The sequence below is a fragment of the Sorex araneus genome, chromosome 3, assembly GCF_027595985.1.
Source record: "Sorex araneus isolate mSorAra2 chromosome 3, mSorAra2.pri, whole genome shotgun sequence".
NCBI classification, from domain to species: domain Eukaryota; kingdom Metazoa; phylum Chordata; class Mammalia; order Eulipotyphla; family Soricidae; genus Sorex; species Sorex araneus.
Genome location: NC_073304.1, coordinates 46,823,054 through 46,850,692, shown reverse-complemented (window position 1 = coordinate 46,850,692; position 27,639 = coordinate 46,823,054). Strand labels below are relative to the sequence as shown.

General features: G+C 42.0%; 1 protein-coding gene across 4 annotated transcripts in view; it reads right to left on the bottom strand.

The window, feature by feature from the left end:
• The window catches only part of FERMT2 (FERM domain containing kindlin 2), an 89,866-nt gene extending 80,862 nt beyond the window's left edge, over positions 1 to 9,004 (bottom strand). Inside the window, exons 1-2 of one of the 4 annotated variants that reach the window (XM_055130802.1) lie at positions 8,748 to 9,004; positions 8,237 to 8,402 (exon numbers count right to left, since the gene is read on the bottom strand). In XM_055130802.1, the coding sequence (XP_054986777.1) occupies positions 8,237 to 8,393 (157 nt within the window). In that variant the 5' untranslated portion in view covers positions 8,394 to 8,402; positions 8,748 to 9,004. The remainder of the gene's footprint in view (positions 1 to 8,236; positions 8,403 to 8,747) is intronic. The other 3 variants (XM_055130804.1, XM_055130800.1, XM_055130801.1) reach the window with 3 other exon arrangements.
• Between the last annotated feature and the right edge of the window lie 18,635 nt (positions 9,005 to 27,639).

The window sequence follows — 27,639 nt, the reverse complement described above, 5'->3', positions numbered from 1 at the left end:
TGTCAAAACAAAATCCTTGGTTTTTTCCTAGTTAAATATATTCAGAAACATTTTAAATGCTAAGATGAAAATAAACATCGTATAGCATAAGGTGGTTTACATACTATTTTATATCTCAACAAAACCTATCAAAAAGTTTTTTCTTTCTTTTAAACACATTTTTGGGCCATACTTCACAGTGCTCAGAACTTACTTACTTCAGGCTCTTTCATCAGGAATCACTCCTTGTAGTACTCAGAGACCATAAGCAGAGTTAAGGACTGAACTCAGGTCAGCCACAGGCAAGATAATTTACATGCCGTACTGTCTCTCCAGATCTTTCATTTCCATTTTAGAAATGTTAAAGCCTGCTAAGTAAGGCAAATCGTTCATGATCACACAAACCAATAAAGTGTAGGGCCAGAAAGTTGTTTTTTTACTACCCTGCCCATCTATTGTAACATCTACTATACTCTGAAGAGAGTCAACATGGGAATCCTACCCCGATGTAGATATCTCAAACTGTTATCAGTACCTTATCTAATAGCTAAACTTTAAGTAAAAGTATGGGGGGGGAACCTATAAAAACATTCTGAAGTAAATCTCTCATTGATAACACTATCATTTAAAAAAAAAAAAAAAGGAGGGGGCCATCTTGCCACATTGAACAGAGAAGCGGCCAGGCATTCTGGTGAGCAACGCGGCCTGGAAAATGCTCCGGACCCGAATTGGGGCCAACAACACCGGGGAGCTGGAAGGAGGAGGTGCAGCCAGCACATCTTCTCCAGATGGAGCTCTAGCGACACTGAGCAGCAACTAACACGCCTCCGGGATTCGGGACTGGGACACATCCGAGCCGCGCGGCCGCTAACACGGACACGCAACCTTTTCTAAAACCTGAAAACATACAATCTTTTAATGGAAAACTAATTATCAAATGCTTCCTTAATAGGGTTATCTTGTTTGGGGGTATAATTCCCACAACAATAGTGAGTTTTGTGTTGAAATATGGAACGTAATCAAGGTGAAGAGAAAATGAAGTGAAATTCATCAGTTATACAGTTGGGGTGGGGGGCAGGGGGTATACCGGGGATTTTGGTGGTGGAATATGGGCACTGGTGAAGGGATGGTGTTTGAATATGGTATAACTGAGACATAAACCTGAGAACTTTGTAGCTTTCCACATGGTGATAAAATAAAATTAAAAAAAAAAAAAAAAGAGGGGCCGGAGCAGTAAGTATAGCGGCATTTGCCTTGCATGTTATCTATCCAGGTTTAATCCTCCTGGATCCTATATGGTCCCCCGAGTACTGCCAGGAGTTCTTCTTGAGTGCAGAGACAGGAGTAAGTAATCCCTGAGCATCACCAGGTGTGACCCAAGAAGACAAAATTAATTAATTAATTAATTAATTAAAAAACAGGGCACAGAGAGAATATAGTAGGGTAGGGCACATGCCTTGAATGCAGCCTACCATGATTAGATCCCAGCACTCCCTAGAGTTCCCTGAGCACCACTGGGAATAAGCCCTGAGAACTGTCAGGTTGGACCAAAAAAATAAAACAAGATAAAAAAAAAAATCTTGAAAAACAAAGACTAAGGAATTGTTCTATAGGGTAGTATGTAATCTGGAAACAGGCATTATAATTTTACATATACATTAACATAATATTAACAAACCATAATATCCCGTGGGTCCTGGCTAGGCAGCCATTCTGTATATTCTAGGCTAAGAAATTAACCAAATTTAGTGGTAACTAAATATGGACCAACTATAGATGGAACAAAACAAAGACCATTACTTCAGACCAACTGGTAAATTTGAATACAAATAATTATTAGACAACAATATTGTACCAATGTTAAATTTCATTAATTTGATCACTGTAAAACAGTATGTTAAAGCCCTTACTCTTAAGTGATACATATTTTAGGTGTATCGAAATAGAAGGGTATGATGCCTGTGACTTGCTCAAATGGTTAAAAATGATGTGAGAAATGGGAAAATGCTAACTGTTTATCTAGGTAAAGATTATATAGGGTTCACTTGAATTATTGAGTTTAGAGTTTAAAATTTCAAAAGATAAAGAATTAAAGATTAAAAAGTAAAATATGCAGCACTGTTCACAGTAATCAAAATCTGGAAACAACCCAAGTGCCCAAGAACAGATGACTGGTTAAAGAAACTTTGGTACATCTACACAATGGAATACTATGCAGCTGTTAAGAGAGATGAAGTCATGAAATTTGCTTATAAGTGGATAGACGTGGAGAGTATCATGCTATTGTAAAATGAGTCAGAAAGAGAGGGACAGATATAGAAGGACTGCACTCATTTGTGGAGTATAAAATAACATAACACGAGACCGACACCCAAGGACAGTAGATAGAAGGATCAGGAAGACTGCTCCATAGTTGGAAACCTGCCTCATGAGCGGGCGGGGAGAGGACAGTGGAATATAGAAGGGATCATTAAGAAAATGATGATTGGAGGACTTGGTCAAGATGGGAGATGTGTGCCCAAAGTAGATAAATGACCAAACATGATAACCTCTCGGTATCTGCATTGCAAACCATAATGCCCCAAAATAGAAAGAGTATGGGGAATACTGTCTGCCATGGAGGCAGTGGGAGGGAGGGAGAGGTGGGGTATACTCGGGATATTGGTAGTGGGGAATGTGCACTGGTGGAGGGATGGGTGTTTGATCATTGTGTGATTGTAATCCAGACATAAAAGCTTGTAACTATATCTCACGGTGAATCAATAAATTTTTTTTAAAAAAGGAAAATAACATCCTTAAAATTTTATTCAATACCTGAAAATTTCCAAACATTTCCAACAAGATAGGGGCCAGAAAGATGGTACAGTGTGTAGGGTGCTTGCCTTGCATCTGCACAACATATGGTTCCAAGCCCCACAAAAAGAATGGCCCAAAAAACAAGATGCAAACAAATTAACTCTGGTTTGAATCAAATAGTATTTGCTGATTAAAAACAAAACAAAACAAAAAAACCAGTACGAAACCAAGGCAACATACAAAATATAATACATCTTGGCCTAGAGAGATAGTTTTACGCAGTCAGGGTGCTTGCTTTGCATGTGGGCTAATTTGGGCCAATCTCGGTTCCAACTATCCACCATCACAGCCCTGCCAGGAGTAATCCCTGAAAGTGGAGCCAGGGGCAAGCCCTGAGCACTGCCAGGTGTGGACCAAAGAAACAAAATAAAGGAATACATCTAAAAATATACCTTAGGGGTAACACATACTTTACAAAACACTATGACATTTTTAGTAGAATTTATATAATGTCCTTTTTACTTTTCTTGGCTTAAAATTTGCAATGGAACAGACAAAATTCAACATCCAGTTCCCAGAGATCAGAGTTTTCTAAATACAAAACACACCTGTTATCAGACAATATGTATTTAACATTCAATTCATTTTTTCACCACTGTTTATTCTATCCCATTCCAAAGATTTTGGGGCATGTCCCCCAGTGCTCAGGATATCATACAGTACCAAGACTCAAACCCTGGTTTCTTGCACGAAAAACAGCATTTCAAGCAGTCCTCTGATCTATTTCTCTTCCTCCCATTCCAAAAGATTGTTTTAAGTTTCTTCTAACCAACATATTTTACTATGAATGAAGTAAGGCCACATCATGTAGACATTTTATTTCCAAGAATTCAACCCTAAACTTTCCAATTCAGGCTCCAACAGTATAGACACTATTCCACTAAATAATCATGCCCCCCTTGGAGACCTACAGGACTAAGAAGGCAGCACTCCAGTTACACAGGCCTCTCTCAATGCCTACATCTTGCCAAGCTTTGATCCCAGTATTTAAGGCAGTTCTGTATAACAAAGTACCAAATGTAAGAGAGCTTTATCTGTTTCTCAACTAAAGGCATTTTGGGAACTTCAAAAGGAGAAACCAGGTACTTTGCACATCTGTAGAATGCAACTAAAGTAAAATATACAATTTTATTTCCTTTTTTGTCATGTTATTTCACAAACTAGTTTAATTCTACTATGCAATTCTAATAAAAATAAATGTGGTCCAGAGAGATAGTACAGAAGCTAAGGCACTCGCCTTGTATGTGGCCAACCCAGTTTGGATTCCTGGCACTCCATATATCCCCTGAGCAATGCAAATAAATCATTTTTTTTATTTGCCAGGAGTAAACCCTGAGCACCACCTGGTATGGCTCCAAAACCAAAAATAAAACAAACCACCTAATACCAATAAATGTACTCTTTCATTATAATGGCAAGATCACAATACACTTTTAAAAAAATTTCTAACATTTATTTTTTTGGTTCATATCCAAATCATGTTGCCTAATTGCCATTTTTTTTTTAGTCAACTGAAATTACAGTTATTCATGGTTGTGTTTCAAGCATACATTGTTTCAACACCAATCCCTTCACTGGGGTCCACTTCCCCTCCATCAATTCCCAACACCCTTCGCCTTTGCCCCCTTTGCCTCCCACCTACCAATCTGCCTCTTCAATGCAGACGTTTTAATTAAAAACATGTAAGTTTTCGCATTGTAGCTTATAGCACTGTTGCAAATAGGGTTCATACTAATACTTTACCACCTTTCAGCACCACCTCCTCCTCCTCCAGTTTGATCCTTCCCCACCACAGTCCTTGATCCCTCCTGACAGATCTCCCAATTCCCTCAGGTAGTATGTTTCCTACTTCCTACCAGTTCTCATGTTCTTAATCACAACATATTTTAAGTAAACACTGAAAGTGCTCGATTCATTTTTAAAAGTCAACTCTACATATTTTGTCTTTAGTTATTCCTGAGTCTCCCAATGTGCATATTTTTTCTCTTATTTTCCAAACAATATAAAAAAACTTCCAATTGCACACAGAAAATTTTTTGAGATTTTTTTTATAACACAGTAGCAAAACAGTAAAATAAAACATCTCTTTGGTATTCTATATCCACAAAGTTACCTTACCTCTGAATAGTTCTCAGTGAAAGTTTTAATACTTCCTGATCATCTCCACAAGAGTATTAGGGAATTCTACAAAATTGGAATTCCCAATTTTGTTAATTTTAAAAAAAGTTTTTAAATGTGTGTCTTATTTTATAATTCTACTGATGTTTAAACTCTTCTCTAGAACCAAAAAAAAGATACCACACTAGATTACAAAAGTACAATAAATTCTCAATGTTAAATACATTTAACACTCTAGATCCAGGCTTTAGAGATTAAAGAAAGTAAGAACATTTTTATTTGCAGAATTTAGTACAAACACTGAAAGAAAAAATGCTGAGACTATCTGCCTAGTATCAGCTTTGACTAAATCACGGGAGCAAGAAGTTTCAATGATAATCAGAATATAACACTTTAAAGCCTTTAAAGGATTCTTCATGCCACAGACTGTTTTAAAAGATTTTTACAGAATGACAAATATCGTTTATACTAGATTTAAATGGGAACTTTAAAATCTTTTAATTAAGGATCATTGCTTAGTAACCTTAAGTATCAAATTTCTTTGTAAGGGTCTCTTTTTAGGGAAGGGGGCCACACTTAGGGGTGCTCATGACTTGCTCTTGGCTCTATTTCCAGGGATCACCCCAGCGGTGCTTTGGGGAACATATGGGATGCTGGAAATGGGACCCGGATCTGCGGCATGCAAGGCCAGCGCCCTACTCATCTGTACTATTGCTCTGGTTCTATAAAATTCTAAAATACAAATATGTTGTTAACATATACTAAGAAAACTTAACACATACTAAGAAAGATTAATTGTTTTAAGTTAATGTTTAAAATTTCTAAGTCTCGGATGAATACTGTCCCATCAGCCTCCAGAGTTGAGCCAAAGAATTCCATCCTAACACCTTTTTGATCAAAGACCTCTGAGAAAATTAAAGATCACAAACCTCTTCCCAGAAAAATTTCACATGGGCACACACAAGTTTTTATACAATGTTTGAGAGCCGGAATCATCAAAGAAAACTATCAATCCCGTGGAAATAACTGCTAAAACTGATTTTAGGGAAACACAGCCTTAAAAAAATGTTTGACATTCTATGAGAATATGGGTTTTACTAGAGAGGCACTGAACTTTGAAGATCCAGGTAAATACAGCACCTTCTGTTCTGAAATAATTGTAACTAACTTTTCCCAAAAGGGGGCTCTGTAATCTCGAGACATGAGGGCCTGTGTCATCGTATCCTTTCCCTCATAACCACTTTAACCATCTCTTAACTATGGAGACTCTAAAAGCTACCTCCACCTACTTGAGTTGCTGCTGACAAGCAACCATCTAGTTGGCCCTTTGATACCTCCAGAGACACAACTCAGGGCTTCATCCCAATCTGAAGCAACCCTGAAGAATGATAAAAGTTCTGATTTGGCTAGCATAGTTTGTAAGTTGTAAATACTGCCTCGCTGAATTTCTCCTTCAATTACTTTCCAAATAATGAAATATTTGGCCATTTAAAGTGTCCATCATAAAATAAAGCAAAAAATTGTTTTGACTCTTCCTTTAGCAAATAAGTCATTATTATGCTGAAAAAGTACTTTCTCTGTATAATTCAAAATATTAAAGGATCAAATCATGGTGCCACACTAGACAGCTTCTCATTGCATTAAACATTTAAAAATTACCAACACTGAAAGATTAAGGATATGGGGACTTAAAATTAGTATTGATTGTGTCTACAAGTAGTTTATTTTCTGTATTTCAACTTATGCCTATGATTCTGTAATAAACAGTTCTAACCAATGTGATATAAATATAGATGTCATTATTTATTCATTAGATAAAGCTTTTCAGAACTACAAATTGTCTCCTTCAACAGCTCCTAACAGCAAAAAGACCTCCTATTGAGACTATTGAATCAATATGGTTCATTTATGACCTTATAAAGAAATTCCTTAACCATATGATCTTCCTTTGAAAATAAAATATGAAGTTATATTTGACAACAGTTTCTGAACTAATCACACACTAATGCTGGACAAAAAAGACAGCAATATTTTCCAAAGTGACCGATGTAATCAAGTCAGATTTTTTTTAAAATTGATCCTTAATAAAGTCAAACTTTATTTTCAAAGTTGTACTCCCCTGGACTGTCTCAGAGAATCAAACACAGTCTTGAGGAGGAGGCTACCTTGTAAGGAGCTTCTTCGGGCCTTTCAATAATTAAACTCCCCACAGGGATACAAAGTAAACTTACCACTTACTCTCTGCAAATTGCATAGGTCACTATTTCAGTAAGTTGATACAGTAGGACTACAACAATTCCCCCGTAACAAATCTATTTTCTAATAAACAGCTGCCTCTCTACTCGCCCCCACCCCCAAACTGAAGAACACTTTAAAAAAAAAAAAAGGCACGACATACTGAAGCTCTAGTAAACGGTCCTCTGAATAAAATCACGGACTGAAACACTTTATTGATCCTTGTAGATAACTACGGGTTCATTCATCACAAAACGTGCGCTGCAAATTTCTCTCGCCCTTCATATTGTTTGATGCCCCATTTACTTAAAACTGAGTTCGTTTTAAATCAATGCACTGTGTTCTGGTACCCAAATACTGTTCACCTAATATCAGTTTAACGATAAATTTTAAACGAGCTTTTTAACACAAATTTTGTTCATTGCTTTGTTACTAATACAAACAGGAATGACTGAAATAGCTTACCTAAAGCATGCACTAAAGATAGTCAAACACTGCCCCACCCCTCGAAACGGAGAATGACTGGAACATTTTAATACCCTCCATCACGTACTAGTAACAGTTATAGAACCCCCCAATTGGCGCCAGAAGACGCACATCTTCCAGAAGCTTAAATAGATTTCCTATCATCCTCTATATCAAACATTACACTAATAAGTAATTGTTGAAATCACAAGCTCTGTAACCGCCTCGCTTAACAATTGTTAATTGCGCAGCTTTTCCCGGTTTTTTAAATGCCGCTAAAGGTAAGAAAAAACATATGTGAGGATTTCCCGGATAATTGCTCAATTAAGGTTAGATTTCGGAGCTTGGAAATCATTACGGGACATTCTGAAAATTCCAAAGTGAATAAGAGAAAGCAAGATGCTAAGCGGAACGGGCTTATTTGCATAAACACTGACCACGTCTATGTAAAGTCGGAGAGAATTTGCGGATGCCAACCAGGACTTCCAAAAAATTCTACCCCTCCCCCCCACCCCCACCCCCCCACTCCCCTCCTTCCCTCCACTCCCTCCAGTCCCTCAGTCTGGCGGGCGATGCTACTCACCGAGTTTTTCCACCAACTTCAACATCACCCCTCCGATGTGCACCTCCCCGGTCACCCTTAAGGTGACATCGCGGTTCAGGTCCGTCACATGGACGCTCAGTTCCCACGTCCCGTCCGCGTAGCAGCCATCTGGCATCCTTATCCCGTCCAGAGCCATGGCTCCTTCCTGCGAGCACGGAGGAAATGGCCCTCGTCAAGCGTCACTCCCCCAGAGGCCGGCAGATCCCACCGCACTCGGCGAGGCGGCGCGGCCGCGCGCGGGGTGGGACGCGGGGGGCAGCCCGGCGGGGGTGCGCGCGGGATCCGGGCCCCCGCGCCCCTTCCCGGCCGGCGCGCCGGGCCCCTCCGCTTCGCCCCGCGCGCGGCGCCCGCCTAGCGGACCGCCGCGGGCTTCACCTGCCGGCCGGGGAGCCGCCGCCGGCGGGGGTGGGGTGGGGTGGGGTGGCGCATTCCTCCCCCCATCCCGGCCCCCCGGAACCCCCACCCCCCTCACGGACCCCGGGCCCCTCACCGCGCGCTCCTCGTACTCCCGCCCCGGAGCTGGCTGGGCAACAGGCGCGGGGCGGCGACGGCGGCGGCGGCGGCTGCGGCGGCGGGGCGGGGGGCGTCCGCGTCGTCGTCTCCCTCCTCAGCCCACGACCAGCTGCCTCCCGGCCCGAGCGGCTAATGGAGTCCGGTCGTCACGGCCCCTCGCCTTTCTCCCGGCGCTCCACCCCTCTCTCCCCGCCCCCAGAGTCCGAGTGCGGCTCCGCCAGGGCGCGCCTGCTCCCGCTCCCTCCTCCTCCGCCCCTCCGAGCGGCCCGCAGCGGGTCGGCCTGGCCCGTCCCCTCCCCTACCCTTCCCCCCGCTCGCCCAGTCCCAGTCGGGGCCGCGCTCCGGGCCGGGGGCGGGGAGGGGGGGCGGCGCGCGGGTCCCGGGCCTGGCGGGGACGGGGGGGGGGCGGGGAGCGGGCAGCGCGCGCGCGTGGAGGGTGGGAGCCTTGCGGGCCCGGCGGGGGACGCCCGCGGCGGCGGCAATCTCGGTCCCGCCGAACCGCTGCCCTTTTATGGAAATGAAGGACCCGGCGTCGGGATTGCATCCAACATCCGGGCTCTCGGCGGCGGGACCTGAGGAGGGGGAGCGAGGGGAGCGCGGGCTGGCGGCCTCCCCGCCGGGGCGCTGTCGGGGGAGCGGCCGGGCGCTGGTCTCCCGCGCGGGTCCCCGGCAGTGGGCGCCTGGGCTTCCAGCCCCGGAGGAGGAGGGGTGGGGAGGCTGTCCATGAGAAACGGGCCACAGGAAATTCCCGGGGCAAGGTCGTTTGCAGGGAACAAAGTCGTGTGTGTGCGTGTATGTGTGCGTGTGTGTGCGCGCGCGCGCGTGTGTCCCCTCACCCCACGCCCTCCGCCCCTTCCCTAATCCGGGAGCGAGTCCAAAATTCCCGGGGCGGTGAGAGGTGCCGCACTCCGGAAGCTGGAGAGCGGAATTGGGGACTGGAACACTGCGGGGGGGGGGGGCGGAGGAGGGAAGCCCTCTGTGCCCAGCCTTCACGAACATCCCACCCAAGAATGAGAACACGCCGAGGGAGGCGAACCACAAAACTTGCTTTGCCAGCAATGTCCGGCGCAATCGGCAACTCCTACCGGACTCCCAGGAGTTTGCCCGTCGCTCTTAACCCATTCGGGAACTCCGGCGAGAGGCCAGTGCGCCCTACGATGCTCTTCTTTACATCGGAGAGAAAATAAAAAATCCGCGCGATGAGTTTGATTCAAACTTTTTCTCCGGCCTCTCCAGCTCTTCAGACGTATGTGTCGGGTTTTCGGTGGTGCAACGTAGAACTAACTGGATGCTGATGCATTTGCATGGATCTACAACCTCCACCGCACCCTAACCACACCTTGAAGGAATTTTAATAGCTCTGGAATGATGCCCGCAGGTAACGAGGAAATGCTGAAGAACGGTACCCGCAGCTAGCGACCTAGTGATGGAGAACACTCCCCATCTCCTTCTTCCCCTTTTACTTCAGCGCCCACTCTGCAATTCCGTGGATGAGGCTCCTTTCGCAAATATCAAGCTACTAAGGGCTCCTAAATAAATGTGCGGCTCAAAACGTATAGGAGCCCAAGACCCATAAAAGACCCATTTAAAAACTCAAACTGCTTGAACTGCCGCAATTGCTTGGAAGAGAATCCCACAGGGCAAATAAAGCCTTTGTTCCACAATACAATTGGGAAACAGGGTTAGAGGCCTCAAGAAAGGGGTGGGTCCCCTGAAGGAATGAAAGGAAAGCAGAGAAATTTAGCCAGAAGCCAGAGGTTTGGCACTAAAGAAATAGGGAAAACCACCAAGACAGTCTTTTCAGCTAGTCATCATGGAGAAATTGATGCTTCTGTCTCTAGTCTTTCCACCCCCTCACTATTTCTGCTCCTGGAAGTTCTAGTTATTGAAGCAAAGTCAAACAGGACTGCATGTGTGAGTGCAGTGCTGTTAAAAATAATCCAAAAAAAACCATATTAAGTAAAACAGGACATTGCTTACTAACATTAAAATACTGCTGGAGAGATAGTATAAGGGGTAAGGCGCTGGCCTTGCATGCAAACAACCCCAGTTTCATCCAGGATTACAGCTCAGAGAAAATCCTAAGCACCAGTGAGTGTGACCCAAACCTGCCTTGCTGCCCCCACCACCAACAATGTAAATAAAACATTGTAGATAGAATTGTGAAGCCACAAACTTACTGGGTTTTGTTTTTTTTTTTTTTTGCTTTTTTTAGGGGTCACACCCAGCGATGCTCAGGGGTCACTCCTGGCTTTGCACTCAGGAATTACTCCTGGCAGTGCTTGGGGGACCATATGGGATGCCGGGATCAAACCCGGGTCGGCCGCATGCAAGGTGAACGCCCTACCCGCTGTGCTATCGCTCCGGCCCCAAAACTTACTGGTTTTAAATATCCAGAGAAAAAAAGTGGAAGGAAATAAGCCAAAATGTTAAGTTGTCTTTATTAACATCATAGGGATTGTGTTTCTTCTTTCTTTTCTATGAGTTCCAAAGCTTTGTATTCAGGACTTTCCTAGCTTTGAATAGTATCCAACACCTCAGTTTCTCTTGTGTGTCATTACATTTACAATGATACATACAACTGATAGAATAGCTACTGGACTCCTGGCAAATTTTCAGGGGTGTGTATGCACACGCATGCTTGCCTTAATACCCTCAACTAAAATGTGAGTTCTTTTAGAGCAGGGACTTTGAATTCTTTGTGTTGTTCACAAATTTACATAGTTTGGCACTGAAAAAAAATGAGAACTAATTTGTACCATGTCAATACAAATGTCAGGAAAATTGTATGATTTTTGAGATCGCTTTCGTTGTGAATAGTACTAAACCAGAAACAGAAGGCAGAAGTGGAAGAAGCAAGATCTGAAATGAAGCCAGGCAGAGAATGTTGCTCAGTGGAAGAGCGGGTGCTTTGTAGACTGAGGCCCTGGGTTTAAGTCCTGATACCCCAAAATAAACTATAACATGAAGCAAGGAATGAAGCTAAGAATTGCACACTGAAAGATCTACAAAAGTGCTCCACTAAGCACCCCAAAATAAACTATAACATGAATGACACAAGGAACAAAGCTAAGAATTGCACATTTAAGGACCTACGAAAGTGCCCCACTAAGCTCCAAATAACCACAGCTTCTCAAATATGCTTTTATAGAACCAGAAATACCATGCGCTCTCTGAATATTTCCTTCCATTCAGACAAGTATGCCAACTGTCATGTCTCAGGTACCCTTTCAATACTCAGTTTCATTCTTTCTCTTTGCCCAATTTCCAGTGAATTATTTTCTGAACAATTTCTCACCATAGTGCCTACAATCATAGCCCATTTTATGTTAAGTTTCCCTACATTTAAAGATGACAAAGAATTTTTACTGCTGTAAAGAATAGCCCCATTTTTTTTCTTTTTGGGTCACACCCAGTGATGCACAGAGGTTACTCCTGGCTTTGCATTCAGGAATTACTCCTGGAGGTGGTCAGGGGACCATATGGGATGCTGGGAATCAAACCCGGGTCGACCACATGCAAGGAAAATGCCCTACCCACTGTACCATCGCTCCAGCCCGATAGCCCCATTTCTTAACATTGCTATAACTTGATGCTCAGCTTTTGAAGGAATCTGACCAGCTTTAGAAGACTGGCAGTTTGTTTTTTGGACAGTAAAAAGCACAGGAAGGCAGAGACCTTTCCTTAGGTAACATTAGAGGAACAGATCAGAGTAGAATGACTGCTGACAGACCTTTATTTGAGTATTCGAAGCTTTCACTGGTTTTGAAAATTAAACAGGTAACACTCAAATCTCTGAAACTAAAATTCTTTTTCTAGTTGTTCAAATGAGACCTTCAAGTGCATTTCTTAATGTTAACATCCTGCTTAATGTTTTTCAGCATATTCAAATGTGAAATCTTATATAGAATTCCCCCAGAAAACCTCTAAGACAATGCAATCCTTGTGGTACTTACATCATACTGAAAAGTAGCAGAGAGCTCCACTGTTTGGAAGAACAGCTCAAGCACTGAAAGCAGCAATATCCAAATAAGGTACCAAGAACTGGGCTTCGATTTAGACCAAATGATACCTCACAGATCTGCCGTCAAATGCAGCCTGCTGGCTTGGTAAGCCCCAGGTTGATTTCAGTGTTTTCTCTGAGCCTACTTAAATAGTGTTTTATGTTTCTTAAAGGTTAATACAAAATAACTCAGGGTTTGATAGAAAAAGATAGGAAGTAAGCAAATATAATAATAAAAAGGTTATATGTTTGTGTGTGTGTGTGTGTGTGTGTGTGAGAGAGAGAGAGAGAGAGAGAGAGAGAGAGAGAGAGAGAGAGAGAAAGAGAGAAGTTGGTTGGGAGAGAAAGATTTAAAAATAATGTGAGTCTAACAAGATGAAGTGCAATGAATTATTCCTGCCAAATACCAGGTGAGCAGGATTCTCTGCTTATTTGGGAACATACTGTAAACTTACAAAATAGGTAGAAATCAAGGAGCCTGGGAAATGAACTAGAAATGAGAAGGGAGGTTGCAACGGTGACTTTATAGATAGAAGTGGGCTTTGATTGTGAAAAGCAATAAAAGGACAGGCAAACGAGAAGCAAGATTTTTAAGGCAGAGGCTGTTTTACAGGTCCCTAAGATAACAATGAAATCTCTGCTTCAAAGAAAAAGATACATACCACTTGTATTTGCTGCTCTAGATTATGGAAAGTTTTTGCAAGAAATCATAGCAGGTGGCATATTTTCAAAATTCCTTTGACTTATAAATTTAAACATCATGTAGTCTTGTGAAATGCCTGGCCTTTGACAAAAAAATGAAATATTTACACATACTCACATGAAAAAGGTAACTATTTGAGTGCTTAGCATGGTGCATGATACTGAAACAGATATGAAGACAGAAGCACATGGTTGCAAGCTATAAAGGAATGTTTATCTTATGCAGATGACTTAAAATCCACATGCAAAAAGAATGAACTTAACACCTCATCTTTTGTCACACATGGAAAATTAATTTGAAGTGGATCACAAGCCTAAACGTAAAATCTGAAACTTATAAAATTCTCCTGGGAAAATGTCTGTGACCTTGGATTAGGCAATAGTGTCTTCTTAGTTGAAACAGCAAAGCAGGGACCAGAGTGATAGTACTATTGGTAAGACTACTTGTGTTTGGTCCCTTGCATCACATTTGTCTCCTGAGCACACCCAGAAATGACCCTGGAACACATAGCCAGGAGTAAGCCCTGAACACAGCCAGATGTAGTCCCCAAACAAAAACAATAAGACAGGAAAGCGAAAGTGACAAAATACTGATATGATATACAGTATTTTGATATGTACATACAAAATTTTGATATGACTATCAAAATTAATCATATGTCAAAAGACAGCATCAAACTGTTAAGCAGAGGAGAAATAGTTTCAAATAATATCTCTTTTAAGTTACTTGTATCTAGAATACACAGAGTTATCACAGTTCAACACTAAGTGTGTGCAGAGCCAGGAGTATAAGCCCTGAGCACATCCAGATGTGCACCTCCCCACCCCACCACACTGAAAAAAGTTGGAGCTTAGGAGTAACATCATAGAAAACAATGCTCAAAAACGATTAATTGGGCAAAAATCTACAATGATGAATTGAAAGCGATAGAGGCTAGAATACAGAAAATTGATTTGGAATCTATTCATATTTTAGATATGAGGGAAATAAACCTATGATTGATAAGATAAGTAATAGGTAAGAGGGCTGTTTGGCCAAAGAGATAGTGGGTAGGGAGTTTGCCCTATACATGGCTGGTCCTGATTTGATCCTTGGCACCTCATATGATGTCCTGAGTACCACCAGGTGTGATCCCTGACAATAGAGCCAGGAGTAAGCCCTGAACATCACTAGTTGGGGCCCAAAAAACCAAATATCATCATCATCATCATCATCATCATCATCATCATCATCATCAGAATGCTGTTGTGAGGAATTCAGAAGAATTGCTAACAAAAGTGTTACAACAGCGGACTGGAATGATAGCACAGCTGGTAGGGCGTTTGCCTTGCACACGGCCGACCTGGGTTCGATTCCCAGTGTCCCATACGGTTCCCCGAGCACCACCAAGAGTAATTCCTGAGTGCATGATCCAGGAGTAACTAACCCCTGTGCATCACTGGGTGTGACCCAAAAAGAAAAAAGAAAAAAAAAGTGTTACAACAAACTTTTGTTTGTTTTTCGGCCACACCTGGCAGTGGTCAGGGATAACTCCTGGCTCTGTATTCAGGGATCAGCCCTAAAAGGACTTGGGGGATCATATGGGATGCTGGGGCAAGGCAAGTGCCCTGCCCACTGTATAATCACTTTGGTTCCTTAGTGTTGGAACACTTTTTATCTTCAAAGTGCTATACAGGGCATTTTAACTATTTCCCATAACAACCCTTACTATTATTCTTATTATTTTAATGAGATGACTGCTGTTCAGGTTGGCTATTTAATGTGTTCTAAGCCATACCACCAGTATTTAGGAGAACCGGGATTAAAACCTACATCTGGGGCTGGAGCAATAGTACAGCGGGTAGGGCATTTGCCTTACATGCAGCAGACCCCGGTCCGATTTCCAGCATCCTATATGGTCCCCTAATACTTCCAGGAATAATTCCTGAGTGCAGAGCCAGGAGTAACCCCTGTGCATAGCCAGGTGTGACCCAAAAAGCAAATAAATAAATAAATATAAAAATTAAAAACCTACATCTGGCAAAGGAAGAGCATAAATACTTCAAAATGTTATACTTGGGCAAGTTGTAAAACAATGAAGCTACAACACTGGAAAACAGAAGTTGAGAGGAACTGATTTTAGAGAACAATGGAAAGATGGGACTTTTAAATTTTTTGGTTTTTCTCTTGGGCTACACCTGTCAGTGCCTGGGCACTACTCCTGACCCTAGGATTGGTGATGCTTAGGGTATTATCCAATGCTAGGGATCAAACCCGTGTTTCCATATGGAAAGCATGTCCTCCAGTCCTTTGAGTTATCTCTCTGGCTCATTCTATTTTATTTTGCATTTTTTTGTGTGGAGTGGGGGATCACCCTACCTTTGTGCTCAGGAATCACTCCTAGAGGGGCTAAGGAGACCATATGCATTGCTAGGGATCAAACCTAGGTCAACCATTTGTAAGGCAAACACCCTGCTGACTGTATTATTTCTCCGGTCCCCCAAGATGAGACATTTAAAAAATAAACATTAAAGTTGGGATTAAAGTTATGTAGCTCAGTAGAAACACTTACGGTGTATTAGAAAAATAAACCGGATAATTTTGAAGGAGGATCAGATCACAAAGAGAAATCAGGAAGGAGCCTTTTACGAATGGCTTGGGTTCCCAGATGAGACTGATCTTTCTACTCTCCAAAGACAGAAGCAGGAAGAAGAGTCATGTGAGGCAATAGAGAAGAAAGGGTCACAGGTGCAAAAGGAATCAGGTTAGACCAGTGTGGGGCAAGCCAAAGGACAAAGAAAAAGAGCAAGAAAGAGAGCGTTTCCAGAAGGGAAGGGTGATCAGTGTATTAAGTGATATAGGAAAGTTCAGCAAAATAGTGACTCAAGAACACGAGGACTGGCAAAGATCTGTTTCACCTTGCAGAAGACACAGTAAGAATTTTCCAGAGAGAGGCTCTGAATAGTTTATTTATTTGAGGGGGGGAGGGGGAGCATATCCGGCAGTGCTCAGAGCATACTCTGGCTCTGTAGTCAGGGAGCACTCCTGACAGGGCTCAGGAGATCGTACGGAGGGCTGGGGTTTTAATGCAGGTTGGCTGTGGCCAAGACAAGTGCTTTACCCACTGTACTATCTCTCAGCCCAACTTCAAAGTGCTTAAAGAAGAAAAAGGGAAAATTAGCAGCAAGAGGAAGGCAAAAAGTAGAATGGTCAAAATGGAGCTGCAGCTGAAGCAATGATGCTTTTTTAAAATAGAGGAGAACTCAGTATACATAAAATTTATGGACTATATTAAGGGGAAGATAGTTGCTTAAAAATAAAATCAAGATCCCCCTAATATTATTCAGCTGGGATAATTTTAAAAGATTCACGAGGAAATAGGAACCACCTTTGCCAAAGCAAAAACTAAACAAATAAACAAACAAACAAAATCAGACGTGATAGGATTGGATTGTTGAAAGGCAAGTTTTTAAAAGTGGGAAGGCCCAAGGGAGATACTGTCAAGTGGTGCGTGAATGTGAACGTAGTTAAATGCCATGACTATCAGCCAAGGAGAGGGTGGGGCGGGCTGGGTTATTGTGCTGCTCAGATGGACGCCCTCCCAGGAGGTCAGATTGGGGCCGGGATGTAAGGAAGGAAGGATGTGATGAAGAGATTATTTCAGTACAACTAGTGCAAATTCAGAGGCCCAGTAGGAGAACCAGTGGAGATGGCGCAGATGCCATTTGCTTGGCCCCAAGCTGCTGCTGAGGGTCAGATGGCCTGGGAACACTCCAGCCACCACTTATAAGTCATGAAAGGTTACAGGCCAAGAGGCCAGTTCCTGCAGCTGCCATCACCCTGTCCTACGGCAGAGCAGGAATTCGGACTCGGTCAGTGTTTCCTGGTTAATGAACACACGGGATTCCTCTCTGGTTTTCAGTGTTTTTTTAATTGTCTGGCTGGTTTCTCCTTTCTTTTGGGGAGTAAGTATTGATGACTTTTACCCCTCATCCTGAAAAGTGATTCCTACACTTTGTGCTTTGTATCGAACTGCATGCTAGCTTCAAATGCACAAGCCCTCTATTCTTTCCTCGCCAGGAGATGCAGTTCCACTTAAAAAGTCAAACCAGAAAGTCACCTACAATTTCAATTGCCAGGGGGCCAACTCAGTCCAACTTGGGTGAACAAAAAGCACTCCCTTATCCCACCCCCACTTGCTCCTAAGAAAGGTGCTCTCAGGTGAGAGAAAACTGACCACAGCTGAACATCACCATCTGGTGCCTGGGAGGTGTCACTGCAAATTTTTTCTGAACTTCAATGAGACCCTTATGAATTTTGTTAATGTATTTCTGCCCCTATTGAAAGATAGCCCTCTAGGCCAGGTGAGGTGCTCAAGTGGTAGAGCACCTGTCTTTTAGGCTTAACATCCTGGGTTTGATCCACACCATCGCTGTTTTGGCTCTGGTGGCCTCAGCAATTAGAAACAAAAATAAGCTATTTAACTATTTTTGGGATTCCCATCCCTCAGGGATTTGTTTTTGTTTTTGTTTTAGGAGTTAGGGATTTTGACCACACTTTGTGGTGCCAGGGTGACTTTAGCTTTGTGCTCAGGAGTCACTCCTGGCAGTGCTGGGGATCAAACTGAGGTCAACCACATGCAAGGCAAGCACCTTAGCCCCTGTTCTATCTCCCAGGCTTCCCTCTCTCTTTAGAACTTAGTTCTGTGTCATAATCATCACTATTCACACAAATTTCAGCATCTCCTCTTTAAAGGAAAAAAAAAGTCCTTCTTGACCACATGTGTGCTTCACAACCCATTTTACTATTATGTTTCCCTCAAACACAAATTTGATTCCATGTGCAGGACCTCTCCTTCCTCAACTGTATATGACTTTTTAATTCACCACACACACACATACACACACACACACTCACACACCACATGGGTCTCTCTTTCCTCTATTCCACTGATTAGCAATGATTTCCATGTTGCATAGCCAAGGGCACCTTTTTCATCCTCTTCTTACTCTGCCTCCCAGCTGCATTAGATGCTAGTCTTCAGTCTTTCCAAGTATCCACTCTTTTTGGAGTCTGGAAATTGTGATTTTTCTCTTTTTTATTCTGCTTCTCTTGTTGGGATAACTTTCAGACCTTTAAATTGAACCTGGAATGTTTGGCATTCAGCCTGTAACCTCTTTTCTATTCTATACCCATTCTCTCTCTAGCCGACCTCTTATACTGAGGCTTAAAATCTAACTTTAAGATACCCAAGTCTCTAGTCCAACTCTGTCCCTGGGGCTCCAGACTTGTAGATTCATGTATAATAAGCATTTCAGACTAACATATGCACTGTACCACTGATGTCTCTTCCATTTCTGTTCCTACTCTTATTCAGTTCCAACATTTTTCATCTCATTAAATTACCACCATTCATCTGCCCATTTACTCAATTTGAAAGGTAGGAATCAGCCTTGATTTCCCATATTCTTTCACCACCACCTCCTTATAATGACTAATTTAACAGCAAATCTCTTTTTAAAATTGATTCCAAGGGATCTGAGTGATAGTATAGCAAATAGGACTCCTGTCTAGCATGCAGCCAACTGGGATTAGATTCCTGGTATCCCATAGGGTCTACTGAGCTCCTCCAAGAATAACTCCTGAGTGTAGAGTCAGGAGCAATCCCTGAACACCAGTGGATATACACCCCTCTCAAATAAATTAAAAATAAATCCACAAGTCTAAGATCTCCATTATTGCTGCCCAATCTTAGCTACCTTCTCAATCGGTTTAATTTATTCAATAGCTTCTAAGTAGCCTTTCTGCTCTTCCCCTCTCAAGTCCATTTTTCAGATAGTCACTGAAATGATTCTTTACATATGTAAATCATAACTTTTGCTCTTCTCTAAGGAACATCTGCATGCTTAGGTCCAAACACCTTACTGTAGCTTAAGAGGCTACACAGGATCTGGGTTCTGTCTAACTCGCAGACCTCCTGCTCACTATTTCAAATCTTATAGATCTCCCTACTTTTCTGTTTCAGCCCCTGCCATTCTTCTGGTCCCTTATTCTTCTCTGATCCCATTTTCCCTTTCTCTGGCTATGCAATTTATAACAGACTTTGGCTCTTCCATCACCTCAAGCACCTCTACCTTAGCTGCTTCCTGTTTCTCACCAGATTTTTCCCCTCCTACATAGTTTATCAAAATTTTGAGGTTATATTATTTTTATTTATTATTGTTACTATTATTCGTTATTGCTGGTTTTGGGGCAATTCCTAATGATGCTCAGGGGCTATTTTCTATTTGACACTGGGAGGTGGCTTCCAGGTAGTGCTCAATGGACCATGCATTGCTAGAGATTGAACCAAGTCCTCCAGGATGCAATGCATGCTCTCCAGCCCTTAGAGCCCCTCATTAAGTTTTTAATGTATCTATCCACCCAGTTTTTCTCTTCTCTTCCACTATTAGAACATTACTCTTTGGAAAGAGGGAATATCCAATTCTATTGTGATTAGTGCTCCATGGCACTGTTCAGATTATAGTCAATGTTAATGCCAGACCCTGCGGCTCTCTACCCTCCTATGCCTTTTTTATAGTCATATCCCTGCTCCACTTACAGGCACCTCATCCTTGCTTGGCAGAAGGAAAATTTTGTTCATCAAAAAAAGAGTGGAATAAATAAAATAATGAAGTGTAGCCAACTACGTTACCCCAGAAGCATGTTTCAGATACATGCCTCTAAGAAACTTAAGCTTTAGAAGTAACTCTGGAACCATAATATAACCATCACAGATAAATATTGATGTGTTTGGGGGGTTGGAAAGATAGCACAGGGGTGCTTTGCCAGCAGTCCACCCTGGTTTGATCCCCAGCACTGCATATGTTCTCCTGAGCACTGAGTCCCACAAGAGGTAATTCCTAGCACAGAGACAGGGATAAACCCAGAGCACCACCAGGCATGGCTCCAGAACAAAACAAAACAAAACAATCTTGATGTGTTTCTTAAGGTCACATGCACATCTCTTCAGGTGGTTGAGAAAACAGAAAATAAAGGCATCTTGGCAGTACAGGTTTTGAGGATTCCAGGGACTCTGATTTAAGTGTCAGAGTAGATCCCCCAAATCCTTCCTCTAACCCCTAATAAAACACTTGTTTCTGGGGACTGGAGAGATAGTACAGGAGTTAAGGTGCACAATCGGTGTGGCCTCAATATCAAAGTAAACATACCCTTGCCCCAAGATAAACAGCCACTAGTTTCTTTAGGCACTTCAGAACTTGAGTTCAGAGCAGCAATTGCTCTGAAGATAAGCCATTTTAATGGAGCATGTGGGCTTTGCTTCTTGGCAGGATCTGTAGAATAAATAATAGACAAGCCCCGATAAACCTCCCAGTCTCCTTTTCCACCACCTTCCAAATAAAACAGAGCAGGACCATTTCCTACAATCAGCCTGTCTAATGCTTTATCTGATTTAATTTTTAATATTTTGGAGGATGCCTTTCACCATTTCCCCGAGGAGACCATTTTATAATTTAATATTTATCTCTAGGCCAGGCAGTGTTTCCAGTAATCAACCCAAATTTTAAAATGCCATCTTGTTCTCTTGGAGATAAAGTCCTTCCTCTCTGTGAAAAGTTAATATTTTAAATATGGTATTAGTTTACCGACAGTTTCCCAGTAGACAATCTATTTCTATAGTCTCTTCAGAGAAGCGAATACCCCTAAGCATTTGTTTTTGTTGATTTTCTAAAAAAATCTATTTCAATCCTCTTCTTAACTAATGCATTTATTTTGTACTTATACTTTTTTTTAATAACAAAGAATTTTATTTTCAATTTTTTTTTGCAGAGGTTTGGATCACATTCAGCGCTGCTCAGGACTTCTCCTCGCTCTGCTCTCAGGGATCATGATGGGTGGGAAGTGGGGAACCATAAGTGGTGCTGGGTAGCAAACCTGGGTTTGTCACATGCAAGGCAAAAACGACTGACCAAACGTACTATTGTTCCTGCCCTTCTTTAAAAATTTTTTGGATCACACCAGCCAGTGACTTAGAAAAATAATAAGAACTCTATTATAGACACCATATATTCTTTGTTCAGAGCTATACATGTTTAGCATTTTGTAAATTTGCTTTGTCTTTTTTTCGTCTCTCACACTCAAAAATATATTTTCCTGGACCACTTGTAAATTAGCTCTTTGTATTATAAATCTGCACTCCTAAGTACTAAACTTTATGGTTCACAAAGACTTTAATGGTAGATATTAAGATACCCTGCTCTGATCTTCTTTCAGGATGAACTCATTCCCCCAGTGGTTTTGAAATGCCACTGACAGATAACCCTGAGCTGTTGGCCTTCTCTGTAAATGTCTTAGATGAAGAGACACTGCAGAGTCCCAGGCTCACTGTCCAGGGCTGTATGCATGCAGTGATTGATTGTTGTATGAGGGCAAAGGCCTGGACTCTTTCCTGACTCAGGGACATTCTAACATCAGTTCCTCTAAGGGTAAGTGAAGCCTTTGAACTTACTCTGCAACTTATCAATTTCCTATGTCATTCTGCTCCCTTACCTTGGGATATACACCATCTCTTCCGAGGTGTATATCCCAAGAGCACTTCACAATAAAATACCTGCACACTAATCTCCCTTTCAGTCTGTGTGTTGGTTGTACCAACAGTCTTAAGAGCTGAAACTGATATTCCCAGTTTGAGTGATTCATTCTGGAACTTTATCATCATGACATCTAAGAAGTACTTTCTCTGGTTAGACTTAAAACATACCTTTTTCAGGGCTGGAGCAATAGTACAGTGGGTAAGACAATTCCCTTGCATGTGGCCAAGCCAAGTTCAATCCCTGGCATCCCATATGGACCAAGGATATGGTCCACTGAGCAACACCAGGAGCAATCCCTAAGTGGAGATTCAGGAGTAACTCTTGAGCATTACTGGGTGTGGTCCAAAAACAAAACAAAGCCCCAAAAGTTGACTATTCCACCAGTTTCTGAGAAATATTAATTGTAAAAAGTAAGATAAAGAATGTTGCATGTCATGATCTTTTATTTGTGAAAATAAAAGCAAATGGAGACTATATTACATGTATATTCATATGTGCAAGGAATATCTTTGTAAGAAACAAAAGATGCTTAGGGAACGTTTTATTTTTCTCTGTGAGCAATTGGATAGTCTTCTAATTTCTATTACAGCCTAGACAACCTCTATTTTTCCCATTTGGACTGGAAACAAATAAGACAAAAAGGTCATGGTTGCTAATTCTTTGTTGCATTGATTGAGCTTTTCTATAGCTTCTAAAAGTTAAAATTTCTTTTTAAAAAACTCATCTGCTTAAATTTATTGCTCATTGCAGACATAGGAGTCATCATACTGATTGAAAGACTTCATTTGGCAGAATCTCCTGCCCTGTGCCAGGCTATCTTCACTGGGGCCCCTCAGAGGGGTGTGGGTTGAGTCGCCCTTCCTGCCACAAGCAGAACCCCACTGCCGAAAACATCCAGAACCCAACCACAGCCATGCTCAAGGCTACTCTTCACATGCTATGATGAGTCTCACACATGAAAGAACCGACAGAGGAACCCAGGTATGCGGAACCCATGGCTGAGATCTCTAAGCCTGCTCGGATCGGGACTGAGCCTCCTCCACCCAGATCCCCAGTTTTCCAATAGCTTGGTAGTCACACCCACAAACTTCCCCCAGCGTCATGTAATCTCATTAACAGCCAAGATCCAGAGACTATAAAACAAAGCTCCCAGAAGAGAGCCATGCAGAATTTCCTGGAGTGCGTGGCCACAAATGTATAGGCCACAAACGGGACCTCTTATACTCTAGCCCACTGATGTATCTAAAGCAGCACACATGTGTTTGGTTTTAACATACTTGCTTGTATTCTCTTATACAGGCTTAAATGGGCCCCAATTGAAATCAACAACCTTCACACTATGGTGGAAAGATGCTCATTGGTTGGGTAGGTGTTTGACTACTATCTGTAATGAGCTATTATGAACTACTTTATGAAAATAAAATGTATAAATATCATAAAAAATTTATTTAGTTTAAAAGAAAGCAGACAAATAATTTCTTAATTATATCATCTATTTGCCTAAATTAATTTGATCTTTCAGCACAACAGTCTATTGATTTGTCCATCTTTGACATTTTTCGTACAACCTTAAGAACATTCACTATAATTTTTTGTAAATGACCAAAACCACTGGTGGAGGGAGCATTGGGAAGGAACCCTGAAACAGTGGTAGAGGGGAGCAGCTACTCTGGCAGAGGCTGTGGTGCAGGAATGTTGGATGCATGGAATCCTCTTATTAGCAGTACTATAAATCTCAGTACTTAAAATAAAAGTAAATAAAATAGAATAATCGAAAATAAAAGTAAATAAAATAGAATAATCAAAATCAGTTATAATGCTGTTTATCAAAAATGTAAATAATGCAGAGGACAAAGAGATTTTTTAAATAAATGGCTGAATCTTGCAGAATCACATTTAGTTAATGCTCAATGACAGTTTTACTCAGTATGAGAACTTAAGTTTTTGATTGGCCTGCTAGGATGTTTTTGACTGAAAAAAAAAGAGAATGAAATTCATAAAACTTAACTTCATTTACCCCACTGAGTGTGCTACTCAGGCAGGGCAAAGAATTCATCTTCTTTGTGGGCAGGCAGAAGCAAAAAAAAGAAAGAGAAATGACTGAGGTGAGTATGCACAATATCTCCTCATACACTCTCCATCACATCAGTCCTGTGGAACAAAAATATGAAGGTCAGGACTCACAGCTTACACCTCACAGAGTTTTACTGTGGGAGTAAAACTCTGAATGTATAGCAAGTGCTAAAAAATTATAAAGACTTTATATTACTTATAATATAAAACAGACCTCTATACAAATATAGCATATAAATTTTAATAAATTACACAGAGATAGACTGGAATGATAGCACAGTGGGTAGGGTGTTTTCCTTGCACATGGTCAACCCAGGTTTAATTCCTCCATACCTCTCAGAGATCCCGGCAAGCTACCTTGAATATCCCTCCCGCATGGCAGAGCCTGGCAAGCTACCTGTAGCGTATTCGATATGCCAAAAGCAGTAACAATAAGTCTCACAATGGAGACATTACTGGTGCCAGCTCGAGCAAATTGATGAACAACGGGATGACAGTGCTACAGTGCAATGCTTGCTACATAGAGATAAATTATATTAGTAATCAAATTAAATAGGAAAACATATTAATAGGTTCAATATAGTAGATAAATGAATATGAAGCACTTACAAAAGAACTAGGTATATCTGGGCCGGAGAAGTAGAACAGCAGGTAGAGTGCTTGCCTTGCACATGGCCAACCCAGGTTTGATTCATACGAACTCCTGAGCACTGCCAAGAGTGATTCCTAAGTGTAGAGCCAGTGTGGCCCCAAAGCAAAACAAAACAAAAACTACCTGTATTACAAATATTTGGTAAATGTTCTAATTCCTTATTTGTCTTTGAATCTGTGATAATTAGTGTGATGCCTAGCACTTGATGGATGTCTGGTCTATGTTCATTCATTAAATTATCCCTATATACAACTGCTTATAACTTGTTAAGAATAGATCACTTCTGGGGCCGGAGTGATAGCACAGCGGGTAGGGCATTTGCCTTGCACGTGGCCGACCCAGGTTCGATCCCGGCATCCCATATGGTCCCCCAAGCACTGCCAGGAGTAATTCCTGAGTGCAAAGCCAGGAGTAACCCCTGAGCATCGCTGGGTGTGACCCAAAAAGCAAAAAAAAAAAAGAATAGATCACTTCTTATCCACTCCTATGCTTTGTATGAGAACAAAGCTTTGTATCTTTCCAACACAGCTGGCCTCACCGTATTCCTTTCAGGGGTGAAATATGGGAAAGGCCGTGAAGAATAGTGGCAGCAGGTCAGAGAGATAGTAGAGGAGTGAAGTCACTTGCCTTTCACAAGACTGAGCCCTGCTTCCATCTCTGGTACCACCATGTGGTCCCCTGGGCACTGTCAAGAGTGAGCCCTGAGCACAAATGGAAATGCCCCTCCCCACAGCAAAGAAAATGAAAACTATGTGGTAAAAGTCTCACAGTCTGATCCCTTTTTCCTCTCCTCGCACAACACATATTCTTCCTTCAGTACGTGAGTCTGTGAGGGGCTTGGTTGTGGAGTTTTCTAGTGCAGCGGCAATGAGGTGAATTAGGCTGCATGATTTGTATATGTTGTAGATACTGATGATTCTGTATAGCTAAGTCTCATCTACTTTTGCTAAGCGCTCTGTTAATCATAAAGTTGATGTTTTATTTATTTATTTATTCATTTCTGTTTTGGGGCCCTTTCCCAACAGTGCTCAGGGCTTACTTTTGGCTCTGTGCTCAGGAATCACTCCCGGTGGGCTCAGGGGATCATTTGTGGTGCTAGGCATTGAACCTGGGTCTTCTGCTTGCAAGGCAAGTACCTACTTGCTGTACTATCTCTCAGGTTCCATAGTGCTGACATTTTATTTTACTTAGAATGCTGATATTTGAGTAAACTCAGCCAAGAGTGTGTGGGAAATCTAACTTAGGAATTCCCCCTTCAAATCACAATAAGACTTAACAAATACTTTTGTGCTAACACTGAATAAGAATTCATCAAAAACTGTGAATTGGAAATAAGCTTCATTGAGTAAAGCTTCCAGGGTGAAGGACAGAAACCCCATGACAGGGGAACAGGCAGATAGAAAATAAAAGCTTGAAAGAGAGGCTGGAGAGGTAGATGGACAGAATGAGGAGGACAGAGACAGTATGAAGGTTAGTGATGTGAGGCAAAGCCCACATGTTCCTAGGTTGATTCCTAAGAACAGCAGAGATGCCAGGGAGAAACTTGCATTTAACATTTATTTTTTTTAAATTGTAATGGGAAGGGGGGAATATCAATAGTGCTCAGAGGCTATTCTTGCCTCCATGCTCAGGAGAGCATATGAAGTACTAGGGTTAGCCACATGTAAGAAAGGTGCTTTATCTGCTTGTTCTCTTTCCATTATTTCTTTATTTTACTTTAGATGCCACCTCTGTCCATGCTTGGGGCTTACTCCTTGCTCTGCATTCATAGATACTCTTAGCAGTCTCGGGGGACTTATATAGTGTTAGGGGTCTGTGAGTTTCAAAGAAAAAACATGGGCACATGTGACTCGAGCATTCCATGGTCAAGAACTGTTCCTCTGGCCAGCCCATATGACAGACTGATAAAGGACCAGGGGAATGGAGAAACAGGGCCTGGGCCCCAGGCTTGTTGGTAGTCAGTTTATTTCTCTCTCCTCCCCAGCGTAGTCCGATCTCTCCCCTTATAGTACAAACATAGTCATAGTTTTGGTCATAGTCCCAGTCATCATATTCCATCATCCTAGTCCCCTTATATACTTCAAATTCCTCTTCTTCTAGTCATGGTCCAGTCCTCATAGTCCTCACTCCATTCTGGTTCTCACCTAGTCCTTCTCTTTCTCATAGTCCCCACTATCCCCTTACAGCACAGTTATATAGAAATCATGAAGGGTGGAGGTACACATAGGTGGGGTTGAACATTTTCATAACAACAAGCAGAGGTAAAGCCACTACATCAGGGGAAATTCTAGGAGATTAACTCAAGGACAAGATCTCATCTGAGGGTTCAGCACTCTAGATTACTAGGAGATCTGCTCAAGGGCAGGATTCCATCTAAGGTGTATTGCTTTTTCCTTTCCTCAGCTAATAATCCATTTAACCAATCATATAAATTTACTTCTTATAATATTTATGGGCTGGAGCGATAACACAGCAGGTAGGACGTTTGCCTTGCACGCAGCTGACCTGGGCTGGATTCCTCTGCCCCTCCTGGAGAGCCCAGCAAGCTACTGAAGTATCTTGCACTCAGGGCAGAGCCTGGCAAGCCACCCATGATGTATTTAATATGCTAAAAACAGTAACAACAAGTCTTAACAACAAGTCTCACAATGGAGACATTACTGGTGTCTACTCGATCAAATCGATGAGCAACGGGATGACAGTGACTGACAGTGATAATATTTATAGTGATTTTGTATGAGCACAGTAAGATATATGTTAAGCTTAAAGGTTGGCTCTTCCTGGGGATTTATTGCTATATATCTCAGGCTACAGTCCTCAGGCCAAGTTACTCTTTCCTAACCCCAGAAGGTCCTTATTCAGTTA